At 45.2% G+C, this 26,951-nt stretch overlaps 1 protein-coding gene across 12 annotated transcripts; it reads left to right on the top strand.

Moving 5' to 3' along the window:
- The first annotated feature begins 1,364 nt into the window (after nucleotides 1-1,364).
- Nucleotides 1,365-26,951, top strand: LOC103150932 (CLIP-associating protein 1-B-like). 12 transcript variants are annotated; one of them, XM_016681026.1, is made up of 40 exons: nucleotides 1,365-1,661; nucleotides 3,617-3,695; nucleotides 4,377-4,480; nucleotides 4,556-4,647; nucleotides 4,726-4,801; nucleotides 5,955-6,052; nucleotides 6,327-6,397; nucleotides 11,052-11,186; nucleotides 11,260-11,336; nucleotides 11,405-11,497; nucleotides 11,577-11,722; nucleotides 11,792-11,927; nucleotides 12,530-12,600; nucleotides 13,082-13,141; nucleotides 13,549-13,626; nucleotides 13,697-13,864; nucleotides 13,941-13,984; nucleotides 14,521-14,703; nucleotides 14,786-14,875; nucleotides 14,945-15,118; nucleotides 16,130-16,234; nucleotides 16,374-16,430; nucleotides 17,506-17,603; nucleotides 17,685-17,711; nucleotides 17,852-18,099; nucleotides 18,631-18,694; nucleotides 18,828-18,830; nucleotides 18,927-19,090; nucleotides 19,278-19,500; nucleotides 19,868-19,951; nucleotides 20,333-20,479; nucleotides 20,735-20,835; nucleotides 20,923-21,039; nucleotides 21,835-21,982; nucleotides 22,052-22,271; nucleotides 22,337-22,390; nucleotides 22,462-22,652; nucleotides 22,934-23,062; nucleotides 24,386-24,709; nucleotides 24,883-26,951. In XM_016681026.1, the coding sequence occupies exons 1-40, from the start codon at nucleotides 1,446-1,448 to the stop codon at nucleotides 24,964-24,966; spliced, it is 4,779 nt and encodes a 1,592-aa protein (XP_016536512.1). In that variant the 5' UTR covers nucleotides 1,365-1,445; the 3' UTR covers nucleotides 24,967-26,951. The 12 variants fall into 12 exon arrangements, with proteins under 12 accessions (XP_016536512.1, XP_016536509.1, XP_016536514.1 ...); XM_016681023.1 differs by having other exon boundaries at nucleotides 13,941-13,996; XM_016681028.1 differs by lacking the exon at nucleotides 16,374-16,430 and having other exon boundaries at nucleotides 13,941-13,996.

Below are 26,951 nucleotides of genomic sequence, written 5' to 3'. Positions count from 1 at the left end.
CCCATTTGAGGGTCTTATTATAATATGTATTTGTTAATGATTTTAAAGGCTTAAAATCTAGTAAGCATAATTGATACTGTGGAAAATAGAAAAAAATGTTTACATCCCATTTTTACATCTGTTTTGGAGGTTTGGATACTTTTTTTTATCTGGAAGAGAATGTTTGGACTTTAATGGATCTCAGAAGTAAAATAAAAGTCCCACAAGAAGTCATAATTATGAGTTATAAAGTCAGAAATACAAGAATAAAACTCATGCTAGGACTTTTATTCTTGTAATTCTGACTTTTATTCTCAATATAACTTTAAAACTCAAACTTATTACTTGTGATAAATTATGACAAGAAGAGAAGCGACAACAAAGGCATAAAAATAGTTTGTCTGGGTTTGGTTCCTGCTTTAACAGATGTTGGATCAGAATTTCTCCTTTAGAGTCGGCTTTTCCACACATGGATCAGAACCAGCAGTGAAAATATACTATAACATTAAACTACATGTGAGATTTATGAATTTTAATACTTTTTATGAGCATTAGTTTATGATCGTACTGGGTAAGTTTAACCGCTTCATTTAGAGTGCAGTGTATCAGTTGAACCACCAGGGGTCGTCGTTCTGCGGTTCCATTCACTCTGCAGGCTAAAATGTTTAAAGTTTTATAAATTATCCCGTTATCATCCGGGTATTTACCCTAAGCGGACGGTAATGATTACGTTCAGATTCGTCTGGAGTGAAACGAAGAGATGTGTCAGTATTTGGACTTTTACAGGAACTGCTGGTCATAAAGTGAAGTAACGGTAGATTGTGGCCAGAGGCAGCATCGTTTTTCCTGGCTGCTTTTTTTTTTCCAGGGAACGGGTCGGTCCATCCGGTGAGAGACTCGGGAACCGGTTACGGGGTCAATAACGAAATAACTAACCCACTCAGAGAGGTAGGTACCGCTAACAGAACCGCTGTAGACCCCAGGCGAGGTTCGGTATCCCGGTTAGCTCTGGGTGCTAACAGCGGTGTTTCATACTGAAGCTGTTAGCCGCTCAGTTAGCAGCCGCAGCTAGCTGCTCTGTGGTTAACGTGCTGGTTGAGCTGCTAACCAGCGGTTAGTTAGTGTAAAACCACAGACCGCAGCATATATGTTAGCTCCTGCCTGTGAGTCCAGATTTAGGGTAAAAACCTGTGCAGCTGCTGGTTAACCTGATAACCAGCTTAGTTAGTGTTAAACCAGATAAAGATTGTTAGCAAGAGCCTGCAAGTCTTTATTCAGGGTAAAATGTGTTTACCTGGCAGGTTACCTGGCAACCAGCTGTTAATGAGTGTTTAACTACAGCCTGTGAGTCCAGATTCAGGGGGAAATGTTTGTGTTTCATCTGCAGGGAGAATGAAGAGCATCCTTCCTCTGCAGGACATCTCACTGTGTTAACCAGAACCAGAACCAGAGGAGACAGCCCAGCCATGGAGGAGGACGAGGAGGAGAAGATGAGCAGCATGGAGGACCTGCTGGACCTGGTTCTGCAGAAAGACCTGGGCCGGCGGCTGCAGGTGGGGCCGGAGATCACCGAGCTGGTACTCCACCCGGACCGCTGTCCCGGGCTGGACCAGGACCAGAACCTGCTGGACAGGATGGTGGATGCCCTGGCCAGCTCCTGGGTCAACTCCAGCAACTACAAGGTGAGTTTCTGACTGGGCTTCACCGGGTCGAACCGGGTCAGCAGGGAGGACACGCTCCATCGTCTAGTTAAACACTGAAACGTGTGGCAGGCATTTGTTTTCACCCACTTTACTCTGATTGGTTCTGGTTCTAGGAGGACTGCAGCAAAAACAAAGGAGCCGGACTAGCAGAGCTCGTCAAAGCTGTGGGTTTGATAGATTATTGAATTAAATGAATCAGAAACTGAAGGAGGTTCAGGTCAAATTCCAGCTGATTGGATGATTAATGTGAAGCAGCTCCAGAACCTCCTGCAGAACCAGTTCAGTGAACCAGAGTCCAGATCTGAGCCCAGATCTAACTGTGGATGAGCAGCTGGGTCAGAACCGGGCCTGACGGGCCGGTAGAACCCAGTGGCTCCCCAGCGGCTCGGAGCTTAATTTATCCCGACCCAGTTTCTAGTTTCCTTCCCTCTGAGTCAGAGCCTGACAGGAGGAACCTCTCAGAACCTCCACATCCATCGGCCCTGGAGCGCCACCTACTGACACCTGTGGTTTATTTAATCATTTTAAGTTATATATCTAAAACTTAAAATAAAACATTTAGTTTTCCAATTCTTTTATGCTCAATTGAACAAATTTATCCCCAGTTATAAGAAAAGGATTTGGGTCATTTTGTTTCAAAACATTTGCTAATATTTATCCAAGTTTAATAAGTTAAAATTAGGCCAACTATTCAGTAAAAGTCTCTGGATAAACATTTGTACTTATTATTAAACTTTGGTTATAAAAAGACAAATACTTTGTGTTGTTAATATTTTCTATCGTAAGAAATTTTTTACTGATTACAATTAAAAAGTCTCCATTTGCATCAGTATCAGTTTTGGACTGCTTTTAGGACCGCTCAAACTCAGCCCAAGGGCCTAAAATGGCCCCCGGACCACACTTTGGACACCCCTGCTCTAGCTGAAAGAAACAAAAATTATTGGTCACTGAGGATTGAATTTGCTCCTAAAATATTCAGAAATTCTCAATTAATTTTGCATCTTTTCTAGAAAAATACCCTGATGTAACAAAAGTTGTAAATTTACGATTAAAAATAAAACTCTGGGTTTATTAATTCAGACAGTAATTCTTACCACAGCAAATTTACAACTTACTTTTTTTTTCTTAGAAATATGTGAAGCTAATCTTAACATCTCTTAGTTTTTGTGGCGCCACATGGCTCAGAGGTACAGCAGGTTGACGGTTCGATTCCCGGCCATTTGCTGCTCATCTTCCTCTCTCTTCCTCTCCAGCTTCTGTTGAATAAAAACTTTTATTTAGACTTCTGGGTATTTTGTGAAGAAATTTGATCAACAGTCCATTGTATCTGCTCTTTGTAGAGCAAACATCAGTTTCTAAACAAATTTGCAGGGTTTTCCTACTGTTTTTATTCCAGAAATTAATATATTTTGGCAGAAATGTTGATTTTTTTATGCAGTACAGAAATTTCGTGTAATACCGCTGTTAACCACAGGGGGTATTTATGTTATTGTCGGTAAAACCTCGTGAATTTTGAGCCGTTGCTCCAAAAATTGCACCTTTCCCTGAGCGCATGCGCTCAGGTGATGCGGATGTGTTGATACGGTGTCAGCAGGGAGACTCTCACTAGTCGTTCATTGAGCCTCCCGGTCCACCCCAAGACAAGGAAAGCTGGCGGGGCGGATCCGGTGGCGGTTCTAGTGCGGAGCGAACTTCCTCCTCAGTCACGGTTCCCACCCAGATCTCCCGTTTCAGCCACAGGCCGCCTCGCCTCTCCTTCCTCTGCTGAATCCGCTGATTTAAACCCGGTTATTCGGTCCAGTTGTGCTTCTTTTTAGCCCTTTCTTCCAGTTTACTGCTCAATACCCAGAATTCTTAGCGGCTCAGCTGCGTTCTGATTGGCTGTGGTGGGTTGTGGGTGTTTCCTGCTTCATTTCGGTGTGTTTTCCTCTCAGGTGGTTCTGCTGGGCATGGAGGTTCTGTCGGCTCTGGTGGACCGGCTGCAGGAGAGGTTCAGGACTCAGGTGGGAACAGGTGAGGACAATATTATAACAGGGCTGAATATGTAAATACAGAGTATATGAAAATAAGAAGTAAAAAAATAATATCCAACATATGACAAAATATAAGTTAATCTAAAATCAGTTTGAACCTTTAGTAAAATAACATTTAGAGTAAAAATTGGTGAATGATACAGAGTAAATTAAATAAGATCAATACAATTAATTTGAGAAAATCAATCTACAGCATGAAATATGAAGAAAAATTAAATATACAGAATAAAATAACATCAATAGCTAATATGAAATATCATATGTAGTAGATAAAAACAGAATAAATTAATTCAATGTTTAGCATTAATTACAATCAATACAAATTATACAAAAATTAGAAAATAGATTATTTAAATACATGACATGAGATATTATAAAATATATATTTAATAAAGAAAACAATAAATTATTTCAATACACACTATTATAAAAAATATATGTAAATAAAAAGAAAAGTAATGAATAAAATTAATTAAATCTGCAACATAAATGATATTTAAATGTGATAAATAATTTTTTCAATGTGAGTAATGCCACATTAAAAAAACTGGAACTTAGATTCATGTGGAATTTTGACAAAAATAATCGGAGATAACATTTATTTGTTGTCTCTTATACATAAGATATAATATAATCTCTCTCTCTGTGTGTGCCGTCCCAGTCCTGCCCAGCCTGATGGACCGGCTGGGCGACTCTAAGGACCAGGTGCGGGAGCAGGACCAGGCGCTGCTGCTGAAGGTCATGGACCAGTCGGCCAACCCTCAGGTAGCTTACTGGACAGGAAGCTGGATGCCGCTTCCTGTCCAGGTGAGGCTCTGACCCCCTGCTGTGTGTCTGCAGTACGTCTGGGAGCGCATGATGGGAGGATTCAAGCACAAGAACACCCGGACCAGAGAGGGGCTCTGCCTCTGCCTCATCTCCACCCTCAACGTGTGAGTGGGCAACCCCTGACCTCTGACCTCTGACAGTAAAGCGGTCTGTGTGTTAGAGCCCTGCTCTGTGTCTTCCAGGTTTGGCTCTCAGAGTTTGACGCTGAATAAAATCGTTCCTCACATCTGCAACCTGCTGGGAGACCCGACCAGTCAGGTACGACCCGGTGGTTCCAGATCCTCCAGAGCTGAACTGGTTTCATTTGGTCTGGAGCTCCAGTTTAACTCCAGACGAGCTAAAGATGCTAATTCAAACTGCCTGTGTAGAGCTGGGTTCATTTAAAATATCACCCATAATTTACTCTTTTTATCTGTGTATTCCTATTATAATTTTCTTTTTTATATTATTATGGCATGTTTTTGATTTAACTATTAATTTGTTATTTAACCATTATTTACTAACAAATTGCTTGACATTTTAAAAATATTTTAATAATTTTTTTGGAAAATATTCTTTTTACTATTCAATTTAAAAAAAATATTTTCCTCAGAGTTTTGTTAAATATATTTTATTATTTATTTTAAAAAACAAAATGAAAACTTTTCTTTCAGTTGTTATTGTTATGCATTTTTATCAAACACAATTTGGTAAAATGCAAATATAGATTTAAATTTGTAGAATTAAATTTGTAGGATTTTAAAATAAATGTTACATGTTTTATTTTATTCTTTTTTTATTTTTACCAAATATAGTTTAGTTATTAAATTTTAAAATGTATTTTCCATGGTTATTATTATTTGCATAGCTTATTAATTTTTTAAAGTTTTGTTTGTTTATTATTAATTTCCAAACTTTTAGTTTTATTAGACTAATAAATAATTTATTTTGCTTTTTTTCTATAAATTAGTTTATATAGAATTATTTGTTGCATAAATTTTCTCCCAGTTTTCTTAGAGTTAAATAGTAAATCAGGGTTTATTTGTGGTGGAGCGCCCTCTGCTGGTGAAACACAAACACTGCAGCAAGGAAACATCAGATTTGTTTTCCTGCTGGGGTCAGGCTCTCCAGTGTCCTCTTGGACCGTCAGGTCAGTCTCTGAGTTTCTGCATCCTGATTGGCTGCAGATATCTGTCATCACCAGAATCTGACTTCCTGTTCAGGACAGGAAGCCGAGCCCACCCGTTTCACTTCCTGGAGCCAGAATCTCTCAGCCTGCAGCAACAAAACCCTGAATTTATAATTCAGAGGCCTCTGAGATACACTTTGAACTGTAAACACAGAAAACACATTTTTATTCCCTTCAGTTTCAGAATAAATTTCTCCTGTATGGAGTTAAATTCCTGCTGTGTGTCTCCATGTTGGTGTGAAGGTCCGTGATGCAGCCATGTCCTGCCTGGTGGAGATCTACCGCCATGTTGGAGAGCGAGTGAGAATCGACCTGGGGAAGAAAGGGCTGCCTCAGTCACGGTGCATTCAGGAACTGACTGTCTGTCAGATTGTTGTGCTTCGTCCTCTGATAACGAACCGATTGTCCCGTGTTTCTGTCTCGGACTCCCCTGCACAGCTCAGATCACAATCAGTCTTCCTCTTCCTGTCCGACCCCTGACCCCGTGTCTCTGATTGTTTGCCATCTCGTCCGTCTCAGAGTTCCTGCTCCAGGACTTTGACCCATTTAGATTCTGTCCCAGGACTCTGATGTCAGCCTGCAGGCCTGATTTTCGTCTGTTTGTGCCTCTTGCAGGCTCAACATGATCTTCAGTAAGTTCGATGAGGTCCAGAGGTCGGGGAACATGGTGCTGTCTCCTCTGTCAGGTAAGAACTGCTGGTCAGCCCACTGGAGGTTCTGGGTTCTGGGTCGGCTGCTTGGTGGGACCCAATCTGAAACCACAGAGTCAAACTGTCCCAGGTTTGATGCTTTGCTCTGAAATATAATAGGAAATATGATACAATGTGATAAATAAATGATCTAATATGATACAATTTGATTCAATATGATACAATAAAAATCTGATAAATTTATGTAATATAATGAGTTGCAATGTAATACAATATGATACAATGTGATCGATACATAATATAATATGATGCAGTAAAAATAAGATGCTCTAATACATAGAGAACATATGATACAAAATAAAATAAGATGTGATTCCATACAGTAAGATACAGTATGATAGGTTATGATTCTGTGTAATATAATACAATGTGATTTAATATAGAGAGATATAAAGACACAGTACGTCTTCCTGGTCTGAATCCTGGAGAGCGTCGTCCTTCCTCCTCCAGCTCAATGGGAACAGTCCAAGTTCAGGAGATAAACTTGTCCGGATGTCTGTGGGACACACACGTCTGCAAACAGGAAGTTCAAACTGGGTCAAACCCACAGCACAGCAGCAGCTGGGACTTTTATTTTGTAGGAGTGGTGTCAGCTGTCGTCCTCACAGTCACAAGACAGAGAGGCAGCAGAGGAGGAAGAGGACGGAGCAGCACTGAGAGAGAAGCTTTCCTCCACAGGTAAATCCTCCTTTTCACGTCCAGCCGACTGATCATTAGGATCTTACCTCTGGACTCCTTGTCCATCCAACCCGGTCCAGATTCTGACCTGCTTCCTGTCGGATCAGAAAGTTCAGACGTAAACGAGCTGCTGGTGGAACAGGAAGAGCTTTTGTCCGATTCCTCCTGGAGGCGCTCTGGAAGACACAAGCCGCCTCTCATTCAGACAGGAATGAAACCTGCAGCTGTTCTCTGTGTGGGCCGTGATGTGGAGCCGCGGGCCGGTACCGCCTGCTGGATAACGGAGAGATCCAGTTGGTCCTGGTTCTCCCGGTTCTGAGCCTGACCCGACTGAGTGAATCAGAGGAATGTCTGAGACGGAGGAGGATTAAAGCCAGCTGTCAGGCTCCATCAGAACCGGAGCTGCTGGACAGAACCGCAGAGTCCAGCTGAGAACCGGAGCTCTGAAATGACCCGATTGTGTTGGATTCTGACTGTCTGCATTCAGAGAGCTGCAGCTGCTGCGCGTCATTCCGCTGCACATCGCCCCACTGTGCGCCGTTCTACTGCATGCCGTTCTGCTGCGCATTGCCCTGCTGCGCACTGCGTGTCGCCTGCTGCGCATCATTCTGCTGCGCGTCATTCCATTGTGTTTATTAGATGAACAACCGCCTCTTTATCATTAATGCACCGATCCACTGTTTTCACTTTCGATACCGATATCTGACATTTCCAATCAGATATTGATCCGATCCGAAAACAGCTGAATTGACTTAAAATGTTTGTTTTTAACACAGACATAAAATATTCTGAATTATATATTTATTTGCTAACACTGCACCAGTACAGCTCACTAAAATATACCAATAGCTTCACAAACTTGGTCAAACATGAAAAAACAACTTTGATTATTTCACTCTGCTCAATTAGGAGTTTATTAACCAGCGTAAAATAAATAATAAAGACACTAAAACTGACAAAAAACAACAGGTGAACTATCCTCGTCAAACATTTAAAAATAAACTGGAACAATATTATCTTTTTCTGTGTTTATTTTGTTTCAGCAACAAGAACAGGATGTGGCTTCATTTTGCTTTATTTTGTTGATTAATGGCGGAGCTCAAGTCTGAGTTTTAGTAAAAGCCACTGGATGACTTTGGTTCATATTACTAATAAATTACATTAAATTGAAGCTTTGTGTTGCACCTTACTTTTACCATGTTAAGACTTCAATTATATCTTCTTTTGAACAGCCTGGCATCACTGAAAACTTCAAAGTTAGACGATTCTTTAAATGTGCTCAAGATCTGCCCAAAATAATTCTGGGGGCCTCAAATGGCCCCAGGGCCGCACTTTGAAAACCCCTGATTAATAATAATTTTAAACATTTAGCTACATTAAACCACATGTATATATTTCCCATCAAGACTTGTTCTGATTTGATTTATGACTGTTTTTAAATTAATGTTAGTTTTATTTAGCACTATTAACATTTTATTATCTTATTGTGCAATTTATTATATCAATCAATCAACTTTATCTATACTCTTATGTAGATTTGGTTACAGTGAGTCAGCTTTCTTGCCAAACAGGAAACTTTACATAGAAACACAATACATATAAATATAACGTAATTCAAAATACTTTAAGTATTTAATTAAACTTTTATTGTTATTTTTATTCTAATTAAATGCTTTTAACAGTTAAAGTATTTAAAATCGTCTTCTATTTCAGATTTTCTATTTTAATCTAATTACATCTTTTAAAATAATTTATTTACCTCTTCTACTTTTAATGACAGTTCAATATAATCAGTTGATATAATTATTTTGAATAATAATTCTGCTGACTCATCATTTTGCTGCTCCGTCCTCTCTGACTCCGCCTCCTCCTCTGATTGGCTCCTCCTCTTCCTGCTCTGCTCCATCCTCTGTCGTCTTCCTCCATCCTGTGTGGAGAGAATCAGAGGACGAAGGAGGAGGAGGTGGAGGAGGAGTGTTTCTGCTTTGGTTGGAGCCCCGTCAGGCTGCAGCTCCTTCCTCCGGGTTTCTGTGGTGCTGTGGGGGGAGATGTGAGGCAGAGCGGGCAGAGCGGACGGAGCCGGCATGCTGAGGAAGCTGGTCTGCAGGAGGATCTGCTCCTGTAAGCTGCTCCTCTTCCTCTGCATCAGAACCAGACAGGAAGCCGTGGCTAAGGGGGGCGGAGCCGGATTGTTGGGAGGATGATTCAGGATGTGGGGAAGCTGCTGCTCCCAGATCAGCTGAAACAAACAGGATTCTAATGCGCCGGTCTGGTGCTGGTTCTGGGTCTGGGTCTGGTTCTGGGTCTGGGTCTGGATGGTGTGAAGGTTGGATCTGTCTGCTGCAGTTGGTGAGCTTATCCTGTGTTGACCTACTGGATCATTTCTCTGTTTTTGATCTAATAACCTGATGCATGTTGTTGGTTCTAGTTCTGTAGAACTTCTGATGGTTCTACAGTAAAGAATTCTCTTCTACAGAAGAGAATACTCAAAGGTGACATTTTTGTGCTTCCATTTGGTTTCTACTGCTTATAAAAGCAGCTGAAAAACCAACCAGATGTTTTCTGGATGAAGTTAATAGTGTCTGGAAAATGAGCCATTTAAAAACTTCTGAATGTAAAGCACCAATAAGAATGGACTGCCCGTTACCTAGCAACCCCAGTGAAGGCCAGCCTGTTACCTCGCAACATACAGCTGGAAGAGACTGGAGTTTCGTTGTTGACTCACCACCCAGAAACCACTTGCTGCATTCTGATTGGTTGTGCAGGAGGCTCCACTTCTGCTTTTCAAAGATGTATGGTTGTATAATAGTGCATCTGTTTGCTGCCATTTTCACGTGTGAGTGTAAACATTTAGTTGTGGGTGTGGCCAGCAGCTGCTTGTTTGGATTTAAAGTGACAGACCCTAAAACGGCTCAGCCTAGTCAGAACTGATCACACTGAAATGGAGCGGTTCTGGTTTTACATCAGACTCAGGGGAAGGTTCTGTCTGGACAGAACCGATGTTCTCCTGTTGATGCTCGGTGGCTTTGCCTTCAGTGACCTGCTGATGTGTCGGCTCAGTCTGGCTGTGTGAATAATGGAACAGGATCGATTGCTTGCAGGGCGGGTTCCTGCTCTGGGGGGTGAAGTGGCTCGTATTCACAGAGCCTGGTGTGTTTATGTCCTGATGACCAGAGAACATTCTCTGTTTTTGCTGCAACCTGCTGACCCTCAATCAGTTCAGAAATCCCATCCTGTTCAGCTTCACTGCATGCATCAGAACCATCCTCTGCAGTAGTTCTAGTCCTCCACACTGGACCAATTGTTCTGTCTGCTGTCCGGTTCGGCAGGAATCTCAGGAATCTGCTGGGATTCAGCAGCAGGCACGCCTCGGCCCGCCTGCTGGGACCTGCTGAGCTATTGGGTTCATTCATACCAGCCCTGTTCAGTCCGCTTCAATCCAACTCCAGTCCGTTTGTTTATAAAGTCCAGTTCAGTTGATGAGGTGTGAATGCTAACTGAATTCTGGCTCAGCCTCCAAACCTCGCTCTGGGTTTGGTTTGAATTCATATGTGAACGCCAAGCGGACTGGAGACCGCTCCAAAAGCAGGAAGTCAACTACAGTGCAGGGCATTGTGGGTAAATACAACCAAAGCTAACGTATTAGCCTAGCGCTGGGGGGAGAAATGGCTCATGGTTTTTAGCCAAAGACTAAAGAGAAATTCTCCAACCGCTAAAATCTGACGCCTCCATCTTGTTTCCATCTGGTGAAGAAGGAAGTTGCGCTCAGTGTCTTCACAGATTTTTGATGCAGTGCCCCCACAGGCCTGGAGGGGAATAGGTTGCTCAAAGGATTTGGTTGGTTTGAACCACAGCAGCTGGAGATGGAGCAGATGATTGAGTTCTGTTCCCAGTAGAACTGGGTCTACTGGACCATCTGGTGTTAAAACATTCCTTGTTGTTCTTCATCCAGATAAAACCTTTGAGGACGATGAATCGGTGGACGGCGGACGTTCCTCGTCCAAAGCAGCCTCTGTGTCTGGGAGGAAGGCGGTGAGCATGGGCTCGTTCCGACGGCCGTCCTCGACTTCCAGCAGCAAGTCTGCAGGTCAAAACCGGAACCAGTTCTGCCCCACATCTCCTCGTGTTGGCTGTGTTTTACGAGGCTGTCTGTCCTGCAGGGCGGGACGGATCGAGTGCAGGAGCTGTGGATGAGGAGGATTTCATCCAGGCCTTTGAGGACGTTCCCACAGTTCAGGTAAGACATCTTCTGCCTCCCTGAAGCCGCGGTCCATTAAATCTGAGTTGTGGCGTTTCCTCCACCAGATCTACTCCAACCGGGAGGTGGAGGAGGCCATGACCAAGATCCGGGACGTGCTGTCGGACGATAAGAAGGACTGGGAGCTGAGAGTGGCCGCTGTAAGCCGTCCTCACATCGTCTCAGTGTGGAGTGTGTGTTGTGCCTCTGACCTCTGACCTCTGCCTTGTCTCTCTTCAGCTGAAGAAGCTTCGCTCACTGCTGCTGGCCGGAGCGCCGGAGTTCGACTGCTTCCTGCAGCAGCTGCGGCTCCTGGAGGCTTCCTTCAAGCTGTCCGCCAAAGACCTGCGGTCTCAGGTGGTCAGGGAGGCCTGCATCACGCTGGGGTGAGGCTGCAACCTTTCACCTCTAGAGCTCCTCTATCCCTGATTAGTAACGCCTCCTGTCGCCTGCAGCCACCTGTCGGCGGTGCTGGGCAGCCGCTTCGACCACGCCGCCGAGGCCATCCTGCCACCCCTCCTCAACCTGGTGCCCAACAGTGCCAAAGTCATGGCCACGTCGGGCGTGGCTGCCATCCGCCTCATCCTCAGAGTACGACCCACACTTCCTGTTTCTGATCATCACTTCTTAAAATTCACTTTTTACATGTTTCTGTTCTTCCACTTGTGTCTCTACTGTTTCTAAAAACAGACTAAACGGTAAAAAAAAATACCAAACGTTCTTTGGAAATAAGTTAATACTTTTTTAGTTTCTGGAAAATTAGCCATTTCAAAGATCTCCCAAATGTTGTGACACTCTACCGTTACCTATCAACCTAAGCTGATCTCCCGCAGGTTTGGTCAGCAGGTTTTACTGCTATATGCGCTGTAAAATGGCTGCTGGAAAAGACAAGAGTTTGGTTGTTGACTTACCATCCAGAAACCATTTCATACATTTTGGCTGGCTATGCAGGAGGCTCCGCTTCTGCTTTTCAAAGCCGTAAAACATTACAAAAGTAATTTTGATTTAAAGTGACGGAGACCCTAAAACAGCTCAGAATAGGCTGCATCAGACTGAAATCTTATTATTTAAGGAAGCAGAGTCGGTCTCCTTGAGGCTCTAGAAGCTTCATGAACAGGAATCTCCTTTCCACAGCAGCCTGGTTCTGATCCATGAAACTTCCTGCAGCTTTTCCTTCTCCTTTTGTTCTGCAGCACACTCACTGTCCTCGCCTCGTCCCCATCATCAGCAGCAGCTGCTCCTGCAAGTCTGTGGGTGTCAGAAGGTCAGACCACATTCCGCTCTACATTTATCTGTTGTTACACAGAACAACTTTTATTTCAATTTTGATAAATTATTATATTTAAATTATTTTTTAAATTAATCTGTATCTGGATTTTTTGCTGTTTATATTTCTACCTATGTATAAAACGTACATTATTTAAATATATTATCCAATGTTTTTGTTTTTTTTACTTTTTTTTGTCACGTATAGCAATGTATTTTTTTAGTTAAAAATATATTTTAGTATAACTACACCATTTTTTTTCATTTTAGAATTTTTTTATTTTACCATATTTAATATTAATTAGTAATCAAATGTTTTGTAATAATTTTTAAAATAGTAATTCTTTTTGTAATATTTATCTTTTTGTTTTCTGACCTTATTGAAAACACTTATTTTATTTCATAAGTACATATTTATTTTTTGTGACTTTTTCTGCAGCTGTTTTCCTTCCACATATTTTTCCTGCCTTGTTTTCCAGACGCTGCTTTGAGTTTGTGGACCTGATGCTGCAGGAGTGGCAGACCAGCAGCCTGGACAGGTACACACACAGACACACAGACACACAGACACACATCTCCACCTCCGCCTGAGGAAACCTGACACCCAGCCAGGACGAGCTCCACCTCAGGCGTTTCCATGGCGATGGGAACCGCTGGGGAGGAAACCTGAGCTGAACCCAGAGCGGCTCTCTGTGGCCATCGACCCGTCTGGGTCCAATCAAAACCACAGAGTCAAACTCAGAGGCTGGGTTGGGTTTTACAGAGATAGAAGCTGGTGAAGCTCGGTGGAGGCAGTGTTATGATGTGACGTTCAGAGGCCTGAATGTCACATCATGTAATTTAACTGTGATTTTAGTCTATGTAAATTAATTTACATATTTTTTTGCAAAGTTAATTACTTAACGTCTGTCATTTCTCTCTCTCTCCCTCTCTCTCTCTCTCTCAGACATGGAGCGTTGCTAATGGAGACGATAAAGAAGGGGATCCATGATGCTGATGCTGAAGCTCGATCTGTGGCCAGGAAGTAAGGCAGCCTCCACAAACAGAGCAGCTCCAATAAAAACAAGCCTCGCTAATGACCTCTGACCTCTCAGGTGCTACTGGAGCTACCAGGGTCACTTCAGCCGGGAGGCGGAGCTTCTGTTCCAGGGCCTGGAGTCGGCCTATCAGAGAGCTCTGCAGGCCCACCTGCGGAGCGGAGACGCCCTGGTGTCGCTGCCGGCCTCCGACCGCTCCTCGTCCTCATCTCAGGAGAGCCTAAAGTGAGTTCAAAGGTCACCTGGTGCCCACCCTGCTGGAGCCTTCTGCCTCTAACCCTCTGACCTGCTTCCTCCTCAGCCGGCCGCTGGCGATGAAGAGCTCAGCAGGAAGCAGCAGCAGAGGTCAGAACCAAGGTCAACATCATCACACCTCACATTTAAACCTGTTTTCTTTCATCATATTTAATGTTTTATTCATCACATTTTTAATTATTATAAGTAAATAAATAGGTTATATCTAGAGAACATGTTTTGTGATGATAATAATAATAGTACAAATAATCTTTATGTAAGAAGATCTGCACCACCGTTTGACCAACTCAACTTTTACATTAAACCAGAGAAACAGGTTTTAGCTTTGAATGCAAAAATGCATAAAATAATAAAAACAGCTGATAAAAAGCTATCAAAAACATCACCAGCTATAATCTTCTTCATCTTTCAGCAGCGATCACTGATCTGATCGCATGGTGTTAGAGATAAAGTTAAACAGTTTAACTGCAATAAAAACAAATCAAAGCTAAAATAAAATTAAGTTGTCAGATTTCTATCTCATTCTTTTAAATGATTTTTTATATTAAAAGGTGGAATATTTAAATGACAACAGGAATATTGTAAACAGTAACCAATAACTAACTTGAAGCTGTTGGAACATGCAGCCGGCGCCCCCCGCAGGCCTGGAGCCGCCTCGTCTCCAGGCGCTCTGCAGCGTTCCCGCAGCGACGTCGACGTCAACGCCAGCGCCAGCGCCCGCAGCAGGATGCCCCCCGTCAGCACTGCTGCGCCGCCGTCTCCCTTCAGCGCCGCCGCCGCTCTTCCCCCAGGATCCTACGCTTCGCTCGGTCAGAACCAGAACGGCCCGCTGGCTCCGCCCACCTCTCAGGGGTCATGGGTCGTCCTTCATCACCTCATCTTCATCCTCAGGGCGAGTCCGGACCAGGAGGACAAGCGCCGGAGCCGGTCCCACGGCGACGGACGGCCGGAGCCGAGGGAAGGTCGTCTCTCAGTCCCAGCGTGAGTGAAGAAACCCGATGTCTCCGCTCGTGGTTCTGGTCCACTCTGACCCGGTTCTGCTGTTTTCAGCCGGCAGCCGCTCCGGTTCTCCAGGTCGCCTGCTCAGCTCCACGTACGGCCGGATCCCGAGGCCCGCCGCAGGCAGCAACGGCGCCCCCTGCAGCGTGAGCGACAAGACGCGACCCCGAGGTCACCGCAGCCAGGGCTGCAGCCGAGAGACCAGTCCGTCCAGAACCGCAGCCGGTAAGAACTGTTGCTAGGCAACAGGCCCAGTTCTGCAGAACCTTGTCTGACTGGAAAGAAAATGATGGCTTGGTTTATAATATTTTATTGTTTCTAGATCTATATTTTTATTTCAAATTTGAATTGTTTCTTAATGTTTAATTTGATTGTATTTCACTTTTATTATTTCTTTTAAGTTTTTTTGTCATTTTTATTTGAAAATTGTTTTTTTTATTTTATTTTTTGAATTGTTTTGTTACATTTTATGTTTTTTCTATTATTTTAATTTTTTTATTTGTTTTATTAAATTAAATTTGTTTAATTTTGTTTTAATCATTTTTTTCAGATTTTATTTTTGTTGTTCTTTTACTGTTGTTTGATTTTGTGTTTTTAATTTATTTTAGTTTTTTTTATGCATTTAGTAAAATCCATAAAATCATTAAAACCTTTCTCCCCAAAAACATCTAAAAATAAAACATTCAGGTACATATAATGAAAAATATTTACATTTTAAAATATGTTTTGTCTCATTTCAGAAAGTAAAACTCATTTATTATACAGATCCATCACACATAGAATGACAGATTGTAAGCCTTTATTTCTGATTATATTGATTCATTATTTTTAATTTTGGCTGCAGATAATATTCAGGAAATCGATGACACCAGTAAAAAAGCATTTTTAATGTATAGATGTTAAAGTTATCTAAATATTTTATGGAAACCAGGATATCATCTGCAAACTGTTGTAGTTTTTTTGGTTTTTCTTGGTAAATTGAAGCCAGAAGTGATGAAAGCTGACAGGAAGGAGAACGCAGCCCTGCGGAGCTCCTCCTGAACCTTGGCCATGTTGCCATGTTTCCTAGTTTATCCACTGTTTCGGCACAGATCCTGCATGCTCCTCCTCCATGTTGTCCTCCTGCTGTCTAACCTGCTGTCTAACCCAGTTCTGTGACTCACTGCATGGACCGCTGTCCTCTTCTCCTCTCCTTTTCTCCTGTCCTCTCCGTCTGTCTCCATCTGGACTCTGCAGCCCGGAGTCGGATCCCTCGACCCAGCATGAGTCAGGGCTGCAGCCGGGAAACCAGTCGCGAGAGCAGCCGCGACACCAGCCCCGCCAGGGGCTTTTCCCCGCTGGGTGAGTACCTGACTGCGGCCCCTGCCGTGTAGCCCTGCGGCCCCACGGCCCCATGGCCCCCCTGAGCTGCCAGCGTCTGCTTTAGACGCCTCCTGCCTCAGAGTGAGGGACCTGCTGTGGTTTTTGTTTCCTCCTGCAGCCAGCCGGCCTCATTCCCGTTCCACCAGCGCCCTGTCCTCTGCAGAGGGCTGCTCAGGTGAACTCTGACCTCCTCATTCATTCATGCTCATTTACTTGCATGGCTGAGTCAACAGCTCCATGCTGCGGGGTCAAAGGTTAAACGTAGCAGGAGACATGCCTGGGCTTATTGCTGCGTCTTGTGTTGCATCTTCACTGATGTTTGAGCTGCTTCAGGTTCCTGGTTGCTTTGGGTCCGAGTCACACACTGTAAAAACACAAAGTCTGACCAAGTGGTTTTATCTAGTTTCCAGTGCAAAGATCTTACTAAATTCAAATTTAAAAAATATATATATATATTGATCACATTTACAGTTGATTACACATGAAACTAACTCTGACCAAACTAACTCAAAGTAACTATTCATCAAGATGTGGCAGCTTGTTTTAGGTCAATATTTCCTTAATGTTGATGAAAATGTTTTAGTTCCACTGGCACTTATACTTAGTATTTTTCATCAATATTAAAGCAGCAGTATTATGTGAAATTAACCTTTTAAGCTTTACATCATGTTTTAGCTTTCCACCATGTTTTCATGTTTTCCCTGCATTGTTGCTCTGATTCTTTCTTTCATGCTTAAGAAATACTTTAATCTCCATGGCAACCATTCAGCTGCAAAACACCTGGGTGGACCTAGCCCCGCCTTCCAGGTGTAGCTCCTCCCCCACTCTGCTCCTTCAGACAAGTCAAGTGAATTAGCAAACAGCTGGTGGATCTGCTGAGCTGCTGCTCACAGCGACTCTGGTAAAAACATTAAAGGGTTAATAAAGGAGCCATGTTGGAACAACTTCCTGGAGGCGGAGCTTCAGAAAGAGCAGGAGCTTCTTAAAGGGACAGAGACCCAATTTTAAGTCATATTTGACATATATTTTTATAAAAAATCAGAGGAATCATAGTTACTTAAATGTGCCATAAACGCCTAGTTCTGCCCCTTTAAGACATTGTTGAATGAAAACAAACTCCTATGTTTTTCTGTCTTATTTCTAGATGTTTGCAGTAGAAACTAGACAATAGTGGGTGGTAAGATTCTGGTTTTGCAGTGATGATGATGCTGTTGCTGTCCAGTCTGACCCTGGTGTCTCTTCCTCCTCAGACCGGCTGGCCCATCAGGCCCGGATCTCGGCCTCCGTCAACGCCATGCGGGTCCTGAACACGGGCACCGAGGTGGAGGCGGCCGTGGCCGACGCTCTGGTAGGAAGCAGCTGCAGTTTTCCTCCGTCTGTCTGAACTGAGCTCCTGTGGTGCTGATGTCAGGTTTCTTATGACTTCCAGCTGTTGGGAGACTCCAGGAGTAGTAAGGTAGTAGATCCTGTGTGCCTGCATGCAGCGTGTTTTAGAGTCTGTTTCATCACATCAGCGACCTCTCCGTCCGTCCGTCAGCATGTCCATCTGTCCGGCCGCCATCAGACTTCCTGCTCACTCTGGTTCTCTTCCGACAGCGGCGGCCCGTCCGGCGGCGCTTCGAGTCGCCTGGTATCTACTCAGACGACGACGCCAACAGCGACGCCTCCAGCGCCTGCTCCGAGCGCTCCTTCAGCTCCAGGAACGGTGGCGCCGGGCCCCACTTCCTGCGGCAGACGGAGGACGTGGCGGAGGTCCTGAACCACTGCGCCAGCTCCAACTGGTCAGAGAGGAAGGAGGGCCTGCTGGGCCTGCAGAACCTGCTGAAGGGCCAGAGGATGCTCAGGTGGGCTCTGGTGGCAAATGAATAACTAATGAGACGCAAACACAAAGGAAAACTCTTTTTTTTTTTTAGGTTTTGTTGGCTCTAGTGGCCTTTATTTGAAAGTAGTTTGACAGGAAAGAGGGAAATGAGAGAGGAGGAAGACATGTGGCAAATGTCACCAGGCTGGGAATCGAACCTGCGAGCACCGGCATGAGAACTAAGGCCTCAGTACATGGGTTGTGCTTTGCCCCTGCGCCACCATAACACCCCAAAGGAAAAACCTTTAATCACAGCAGAAACACTTTGAAAAGTCAAGACGTTTATTTACTCTTAAATAATAAATACATAATGTTCCTTTTTAAAAACATAAACTTGAAACAATCAGCAGCACAAAAACATGTTAATGTAAAACAACAGGAGGACATGGAGTGTAGAAAACGCTGGTAGTTTGAGATGAGCCATCTGATTGGCAGCTGTGGTGGGCGTGGCCTGGAAGGCTTGCCAATCAGAGAGCTTGTTGTTTCTGCGTTAACAGACTCTGTTTGCTTCCAGCCGTGTGGAGCTGAAGCGACTCTGTGAGATCTTCACAAGAATGTTTGCAGACCCGCACAGCAAGGTGAGGCCCTCCTGACAGGAAGCAGAAATATGTCACTTCCTGTCAGACAGGAAGCAGCGTCTGGCTGCAGCTTGAACTAACCCGGTGTTCTCTGTTGCATGTTGCTCTCTGCTGTGGACTCTAACAAACCCAGAGAGTAAGTGGTTCCTCCCCCTGCAGCTGCTCATCGTCACCTTCATTCCCGGTCCTGACCCTCCTTTTCCTCTTCCTCCTCCTCTTCCTCACCTGCCAGGTGTTCAGCATGTTCCTGGAGACGCTGGTGGACTTCATCGTCCTGCACCGGGATGACCTGCAGGACTGGCTCTTCGTCCTGCTCACTCAGCTGCTGAAGAAGATGGGCGCCGACCTGCTGGGCTCGGTCCAGGCCAAGGTCCAGAAGGCTCTGGACGTCACCAGGTCAGAACCGGAACCAGCACCCTGACTGTGGTCAAAGAAAGAGGCAACTCCCTGCTAATTGCTTGTTTAGACTTTTATTAATGTAACATGAAAAAATGGCTGGAAAAATGAATTTCTGCTAAAACAGTTAACATGAAGAGTTAAATGTGTGTAAAGGTTGCAGGTTTGTTTCTGCTGTGTCCCTCAGGGAGTCGTTCCCGCTGGAGCTGCAGTTCAACATCCTGATGAGGTTCATCGTGGATCAGACCCAGACGCCCAACCTGAAGGTGAAGGTGGCCATCCTGCGCTACATTGAGGCTCTGGCCCGGCAGATGGACCCGGCCGACTTCGTCAACTCCAGCGAGACGCGCCTCGCCGTCTCACGCATCATCACCTGGACCACCGAGCCCAAGAGCGCCGACGTCCGCAAGGTACCGCACTGCATCATGGGAATCCTCCTGGGCCGGGCCAGGAGGATTCAGAACCTTATCACAATAACTAGTGATACTACTGGGATAAAAATAAAGATTGTGTTAAAAAGACAGAAACAGATTAAAGGTTCACACAAAAACATTTAAGTGTTAAAAACAAGATGTAGAGAATTAAGATGAACAATAACAACACAATGTACAAAACTAACAGAAACATCCTCATTATTAGCCTCTTTACCTCATTTAATCATTTTATAAATTTACTTTTATTTATTGATTCTCTCTTGGAGAAAACAGCAGAAATAACCGTTCAGATAATCAATAACTGATGGTGACAACCAGACGACGAATGTTTCTCCACCCTCAGACGCTCCACACCTGGGCAGGTGAGGATCGAAGCTCCACCGCCTCTCTGCCCCGGGAGGGGCATCTGGAGGAGAGGTGCAAGCAGGTAGAGCCGGCATGAGCGGGGCAAATAACCGGGGCAACAACCGGGTCAGAATGGGGCAAATAACCGGGGCAACAACCGGGTCAGAATGGGGCAATAACAGGGGTTAGAATAGGCCAACAACCGGGGCAAATAACCAGGGCATTAACCGGATGGGAACTGGGCTGTATTCGGGTCAGAACCGGGCTCTGTCACTAACCTGGCTCCTGTTTCTCTGCAGCTGCTGCATGCGTCTCAGGAAGCTGCTTTCCTTTCTGGCTGCATGTCTGCCGCCTGGCTAACACGGCTCTGACCCGTTCTCCAGGTCTGGCCGGCGGTGGCAGCGCCCCCCGGTGGAGGCATGGGGAAGCGGTGAAGTCATCCGGTCCGGTTTGTGTCTTGCAGGCGGCCCAGGTGGTTCTGATCGCCCTGTTTGAGCTCAACACCCCAGAGTTCACCATGCTGCTGGGAGCGCTGCCCAAAACCTTCCAGGACGGAACCACCAAGCTGCTGCACAGCCACCTGAGGAGCGCCAGCGCCGGCATCGCCATGGTAACACCCTTCACCTGCCCCCCACAGAGGGCTTCTTCAAATCTAACTAAACCACTGTCAGTTTGAAGATAGTGATGATGACCTCTGATGACCTCTGGGAAGGTTTCTATTAATATCTTTAAAATTGAAGCAGCACAAACAAAACCATTTGACTCAAATTAACTTGATTTGAAGAACCTTAGGGAGAAACGTCACTCAGATGTGACTGCAGTGTGCCGGTTTGCTCCACACCCTTTGACATTCTGCTTTCTTCAGGCGGCTCCAGGCGACTCGGCCGGCCGGACGCCCCCCCGCCCCCCCGGCAGCCGCAGCAGCCCGCTGACCTCGCCCACCAACCACGGCGGCCTCTCTCCCAGGTGAGAACGGGACATCCTGACCAGCTGGCCTCCGGTCAGGACCAGATGCTAACCTTCCTGGTATCTCTCCCCCTCCCCCGCCTGCAGTCGGCTGTGGGGCTGGAGCGCCGACGGCCTCTCCAAATACCCCCCTCTTCCTCCCTTCCCCTCCCCTCTCCCTCCCTCTGCCTCCCTCAAGGCCTTACGGCGAGCGTACTCTCCCAGGTAACCCCGCCCCCTCACCCTCCTCCACCCCAACCATCGTCTGTTTGATTCACCTGTTGGTGTCTCAGTGTGACCTCATCAACATGCACGTCCATCCAGGTTCTCCGACTCACTGAGAGGCTTTCATAGGCATGGACCAAACCCAGTGGCCGCTAAGCTGCTAAGCAGCTAATAATGCGCTAAGAGCAGAGCTAATTTTTAAGCTAATATTTTAGAGTTGACAACATCAGTTAAGACAAAGTTGGTCCTCTAGAGGGCGACACATGTTGCTTCTTTGACATGGTGGGTATCAACAGCGTTGAATTTAGCAATTCAGCATTAGCGTCCAGTAGATAGCATGTTGGTTTAGCGTTTTAGCATTAGCTAATGATTATTATTAACACTTCAGGTTTCGCAAATCTAATATAAATGATTAGCACTTTAGAGTTAAAGTATCTAATTTATATGATTAGCACATTATGGTTAGCATTAGCTAATGATGATGACTAATGATTCAGATTTAGCATATCTATTTTTTATGATTAACTCGTTGGGGTTAGCATAGCTTATGTTTCTGATTAGCGACTTAGCGTTAGCTCTGCTAGCCTTTCAGTGACTGGTGCCGCCACTGTTGGACCTTGGAGCAGAATGAAGAGTCGTTGGTCCAGTTTGAATGAAAACAGTTCCAGTGTTTAGACGGACTGAGCCCAGGACTGATCCATGTCTAAGAACGTGTCCATGCCCTGCAGGACTGTGTCCATTCACTGTCCTCTGTCCCCTGCAGCGGCGCCTTCATCCTGTGTTCCTCTGTTTCAGCATGCTGGAGTACGACAGTGAGAACCTGAACACTGAGGATCTGTACTGCTCCCTGCGCGGCGTCTCTGAGGCCATCCAGAACTTCAGCTTCCGCAGCCAGGAGGAGCTGGTGGAGCCGCTGCGGCGGGACGGGAAGCGGGATGGAACGGTCAGTGGGTTCACCCTGCCTCATCCCACCAGGCTGGGTCTGGAAGTTACATGACTGTTCTGCTGCCAGGCCGGCGTGGTGACGGCGTCGTCGGACCCAGAGCGTCGGTTCTATGGCAACGTGACGGAGGGCGGCCGGACGGCTCTGGACAACAAGACGTCGCTGCTGAACACGCCTTCGCCTCGCTCGTTTTCTGGGCCGCGCTTCAGGGAGTACAACCCCTACAACTACACAGACGGCCCGCCGGAGAAGCCCGGCCCGGAGGACGGCGCCGAGCCGCAGAGAGACGGTGAGCTGGACGTCCTGCAGCGGCTCAGTGGGTCTGTCTCTGTCTAACTCTGGCTCCCTCTGCAGGCCGTCGGCAGGAGTGTGGAGAAAACAAGACGCAGAACACTAAAAGCTTTCCAGGTAACAAGCCGAACCCAGATCTTCAGCAGAACCGCCACTTCCCGTTCTAACACGGTTCTGTGTGGCTGCAGCCGGGTCGGCGGAGCAGCTGGAGCTGGTGGGGGAGCTGCTGAAGGAGCTGTCCCAGGCCGGGGACCAGGAGGACAGGCGGGGGACGCTGCTGGAGCTGCTGAAGGTGGCCCGAGAGGACAGCCTGCTGGTGTGGGACGAACACTTCAAGACCATGCTGCTGCTGCTGCTGGAGACGCTGGGGGACAAAGACGTGAGTCCAGCCGGACCGGACCGGCCCTCATTCACAATGAGCAATTAATCATGACCAGTTAACATAAGATGATTAATATTTATCATAATCTGTTTGATTCTAGGTGTTTGGTTGGTGTGTTTTATTTTGGAAACTAAAAATGTTTTCCACTTCCTGTGTGAAACATTCCTCACAAAATTACAGTTTTTCAGAGAATAAAGTCCAAAATGTATCGACTGTTTGCTGTAAACTGACCAGTGAGCTGTCCATCAGTTAGTTGTGACCCGGTCCGTCTCTCGCAGCACTCGGTCCGGGCGCTGGCTCTCCGGGTTCTGAAGGAGATCCTGCGGAACCAGCCGGCCCGGTTCAAGAACTACGCAGAGCTGACCATCATGAAGACGCTGGAGGCTCACAAGGATTCTCACAAAGAGGTGAGACGCCGGAAGCTGTAGCTGCTGCTGCTGCTTCTGCTGCGTACTGAGGGTTTTAATGTTTTTATCTTTCTTAATCTTTTTAAAAAAAAATTTTCAAAATCTCTTTCTCACTGTTTATTCAATGTCACATGCTGTTTTCTTTTTAATTATGTTAAGCACTTTGAAATGCCTTGCTGCTGAAATGTGCTATACAAATAAAATTTGATTGATTGATTGAGATGGTCTAGATCAGTGGTCCCCAAACTACGGCCCGCGGGCCAGATGCGGCCCGCCTCCACATTTGGTCCGGCCCCCTGAACAATACCTGAGAGCATTCTGATGTTTTTTTCATTTACCGTATTTTCCGGACTATAAGCCGCTTATATGTGGATTTTTCTTCAACCACCAGGGGGCTCTTTAGCAGGAAGTGAATCATTGGAAGGCAAAATTGGAAATTAAAGAAGAAAGTGCCCATTAAAACGGAATTAGGTTTTAATAGGGAATTGAAATTTGAGAATGTTGTTGATCAGTTAAATAACATTGAAGAGAAAAAGAAGATTTTTTGTTTTTTAAATAAATATGGGATCATTATGAGAATTTGAGGTATAGATATTAGGATCCAGTAGATGGCAGTAGTGCATCAATAATGGATGCAAGCTGCCGTTGGAATCTAAAGAAGAAGAACAAGCAGCAGAAGAAGAAGAACAAGCATAAGAAAGCGCCCATTTTCATTTAGCACATGCAGACAGAAGGATCAGCACTTTTACTGTTACAGTTATCATTCGGAAACTACCGTAATCATTTCAGTTAAATCTAAACTTGGCAACTTTTTCTTTTTCAACCCTAATAAATGTGATATTCAATTGACCTGTTATGACTCAGATTTTGGGTGTCCGCCCCCCTCTGCTGCTGCTGCATCGCTGTGGAAAACCTGGAGCGGCAGAGAAATCTGCGGTTTATACGTGCATGTTTACTGGTTTAAAAAAAACTTTGGGGTTGTGGATCATAGTTCGGAAAATACGAACTATAATCCTTCCTGGATTTTTTCTGCGAAGAACCCATAGAGGGTTATTTAATTGAGCTTTCTGAAAAACAACACATTTTTACATTTAGACACTCCTGCAATCGTCACACTTTTTCTGTTACAAACTGACTCCGGCCCCCAGCAGAGAAAGGAAAAGTTAAGTGGCCCTCACAGGAAAAAGTTTGGGGACCCCTGGTCTAGATGATGATGATGATGTCATCATTTACTGCTAACAAAGACTGCAGAAAAACTTAAAGTTTGATATATTTAAGGCTGCTGTGAATCAGTTTGCAAAGAAGATACTCCTCCTCCTCCAGGTGGTGCGTGCGGCCGAGGAGGCGGCCTCCGCCCTGGCCGGCTCCATCCACCCGGAGCAGTGCATCAAGGTGCTGTGCCCCATCGTCCAGACCACCGACTACCCCGTCAACCTGGCGGCCATCAAGATGCAGACTCGCGCGGTGGAGCGCGTCTGCAGGGAGCCGCTGCTGCAGCTGCTGCCGGACGTCATCCCCGGCCTGCTGCAGGGCTACGACAACACGGAGAGCAGCGTCCGCAAGGCCAGCGTCTTCTGCCTGGTGGCCGTCTACGCCGTCATCGGAGAGGAGCTCAAACCCTACCTGTCCCAGCTGACCGGCAGCAAGGTACGCCACTACCCACAATGCCTCTGTCTGCCTGAGGCACAAACAGCTGAGCAGTTTCATCTAGAGACACCGTTACCCATAATTCCCATGTTTACATTTTAGAGCTGTAGTCATAACATATTTACCCAAACTTATCACCACGTCATAATTTTATTCCATAATCTGTTCTACAGATGAAGCTACTGAACCTCTACATCAAGAGAGCTCAGACCTCCACCAGCAACAGCAGCAGCTCCTCCGACATCTCCTCCTACTGACCCCCACCTCCTCCTGCTGCACCCCGCGGAGCTCCACCTCCACCAGCCTCCAGCCTTAGGAAGAGGAGGAGCTTTAAGGATGAATGTAGAGATCTTCACTGCTGATCATCTGGCTGGCCAATGGCGGGAGAAACCTGCAGGATGTCACTTCCTGTGGGACTTTCATCACTTCCTTCTTAAAGCCTCACCTGTCCTTGTTCTGTTGACCAAAACCACGTCTCTGACTTCCTGCTGCAGGTTTTCGGTTTTAGAACAGAATCTGTCGTCGTATTATAACAGTTAACGTGTCGGCAAGGATATAGACCTTTAAGACTTTAAATTAGTGGGCGGAGCCAATCAGAACTGATTTTAATTCAGTAGGCGGAGCCAATCAGAACTGGTTTTATTTCAGTGGGCGGAGCCAATCAGAACTGGTTTTAATTCAGTAGGCGGAGCCAATCAGAACTGGTTTTAAAGTGGTGGGCTGAGCCAATCAGAACTGGTTTTAATTCAGTGGGCGGAGCCAATCAGAGCAGGAGGCGGAGTCTCTATGACAACCAGAGATGTTTCAGTTGTGACCACGTTGGATCCTGAAATGCTTCGGTTTTGATTTTTTTTAGTGCAAATTTACCAATTAATTATTGATTAATGATTCCACGCCTGTCAATATTGTGTTTCCATGGAGACGCAGCTGATGGCTGATCCACAGTTGTTCAACTATGCATGAGCTGGATGAAGGTCCTGAGGAAGACTACTGCTGGTCCCTCAGCGCAACACTGAACTATAGCTGCCAATAATCAGTATTGGGATTTAAATATTGATCATCAGCAGAGGAGCCGCTTTTCAGAATGTGAAGAGTTTGATCGATCGACCAGCAGCCAATCAGACTCAACCTGAGAGATGGACCGACCAATCAGTTGAGCTTCCCCCTGATTGGACGTTGTTCACCAATCGGTGTGAAGTCTGGACTTTAGCAATAATCAGAAACTCAGTGGGTTTCCTCATCAGCACACTGGATGGTTTAACTACTGCTTCCACCAGGAGGCGCCGCTGTTTACCTTAGTACTATTATTATTGCTATTAATATTATTACTATTATTATTGTTTTAGCTCTGCTGTTTATTGACGGGACGGCAGCAGCACCAGAATAAATCTGTCAGAATATGAACACCTCAGAAGAAAAAGAACTAGTTCACTTATCTGATGTAGTTCATTCCTTGTAGTTCAGAAGTAGAACTGAAGTTTTAAATTAATTTTTACATTTCAAAATTCTTAAACTTAAAGTAAGCTTCTTTTTGGGAATATTTCTTGTTTTTTCTTCCTCACTAAATGTAATTATTTAAAGATTTTATTTTTATTTTTGGTTTTATTTTCGATATTTTCCAGGTTTTCCACTGACACAGCGCCACCTGCTGGCAGCAAATCATCTTTTAATCTTAAGCAAAATAAATCAGAAAAAATTTGAGAAATAGTTCAGTAAGTTAGAAATGTGAACAAGTTTTCCATGGATTTATTTTGTGTAAGTTTTTGCTTTTTGATGGTTTATTGTATTTCCAACCGGTGCTGAGCTCCGCCGGTGTGGCCTAGTCAAAGTCCAGTCTCTGCAGCTGTTTCTCATTTGTTTCACGCCGAGTTGACTCATAACGTTTAGTTCTGAATTGGACCTGGATCAGGACGGAGTCTAGACGCCAAGCAGCGGGCTGCTTCCTGCTTTCCTTCCAGAACCGTTTGGACCTTTCAGAACCTTCAGTCTGATTCAGTTTCTGGTTCTCCCTCCAGAACCAGCCTGTTGTTGTTAGCGTGTGCCTTTGGGTCGACTCTCCTGAACTGAACTGTTGCTAACCTTTGCTAATGCTAAGCTGCTGCTTTAAGGTGGACTGAAACATGGAGCTGCTGTAAATAAGCTGCAGATGCATGGCGCCGACGCTTTGGGTTGGATCCACCTTATATTTCAGTTCTGCTGGACATATTTATCCCCTCCAATAAACAATCACTCTTCTTCTTCT

The sequence above is a fragment of the Poecilia formosa genome, unplaced genomic scaffold (genome assembly GCF_000485575.1).
Source record: "Poecilia formosa unplaced genomic scaffold, Poecilia_formosa-5.1.2 Scaffold266, whole genome shotgun sequence".
Classification (NCBI taxonomy): domain Eukaryota; kingdom Metazoa; phylum Chordata; class Actinopteri; order Cyprinodontiformes; family Poeciliidae; genus Poecilia; species Poecilia formosa.
The sequence above is the reverse complement of the archived record's forward strand: the minus strand, read 5'-3'. Positions and strand labels throughout refer to the sequence as shown.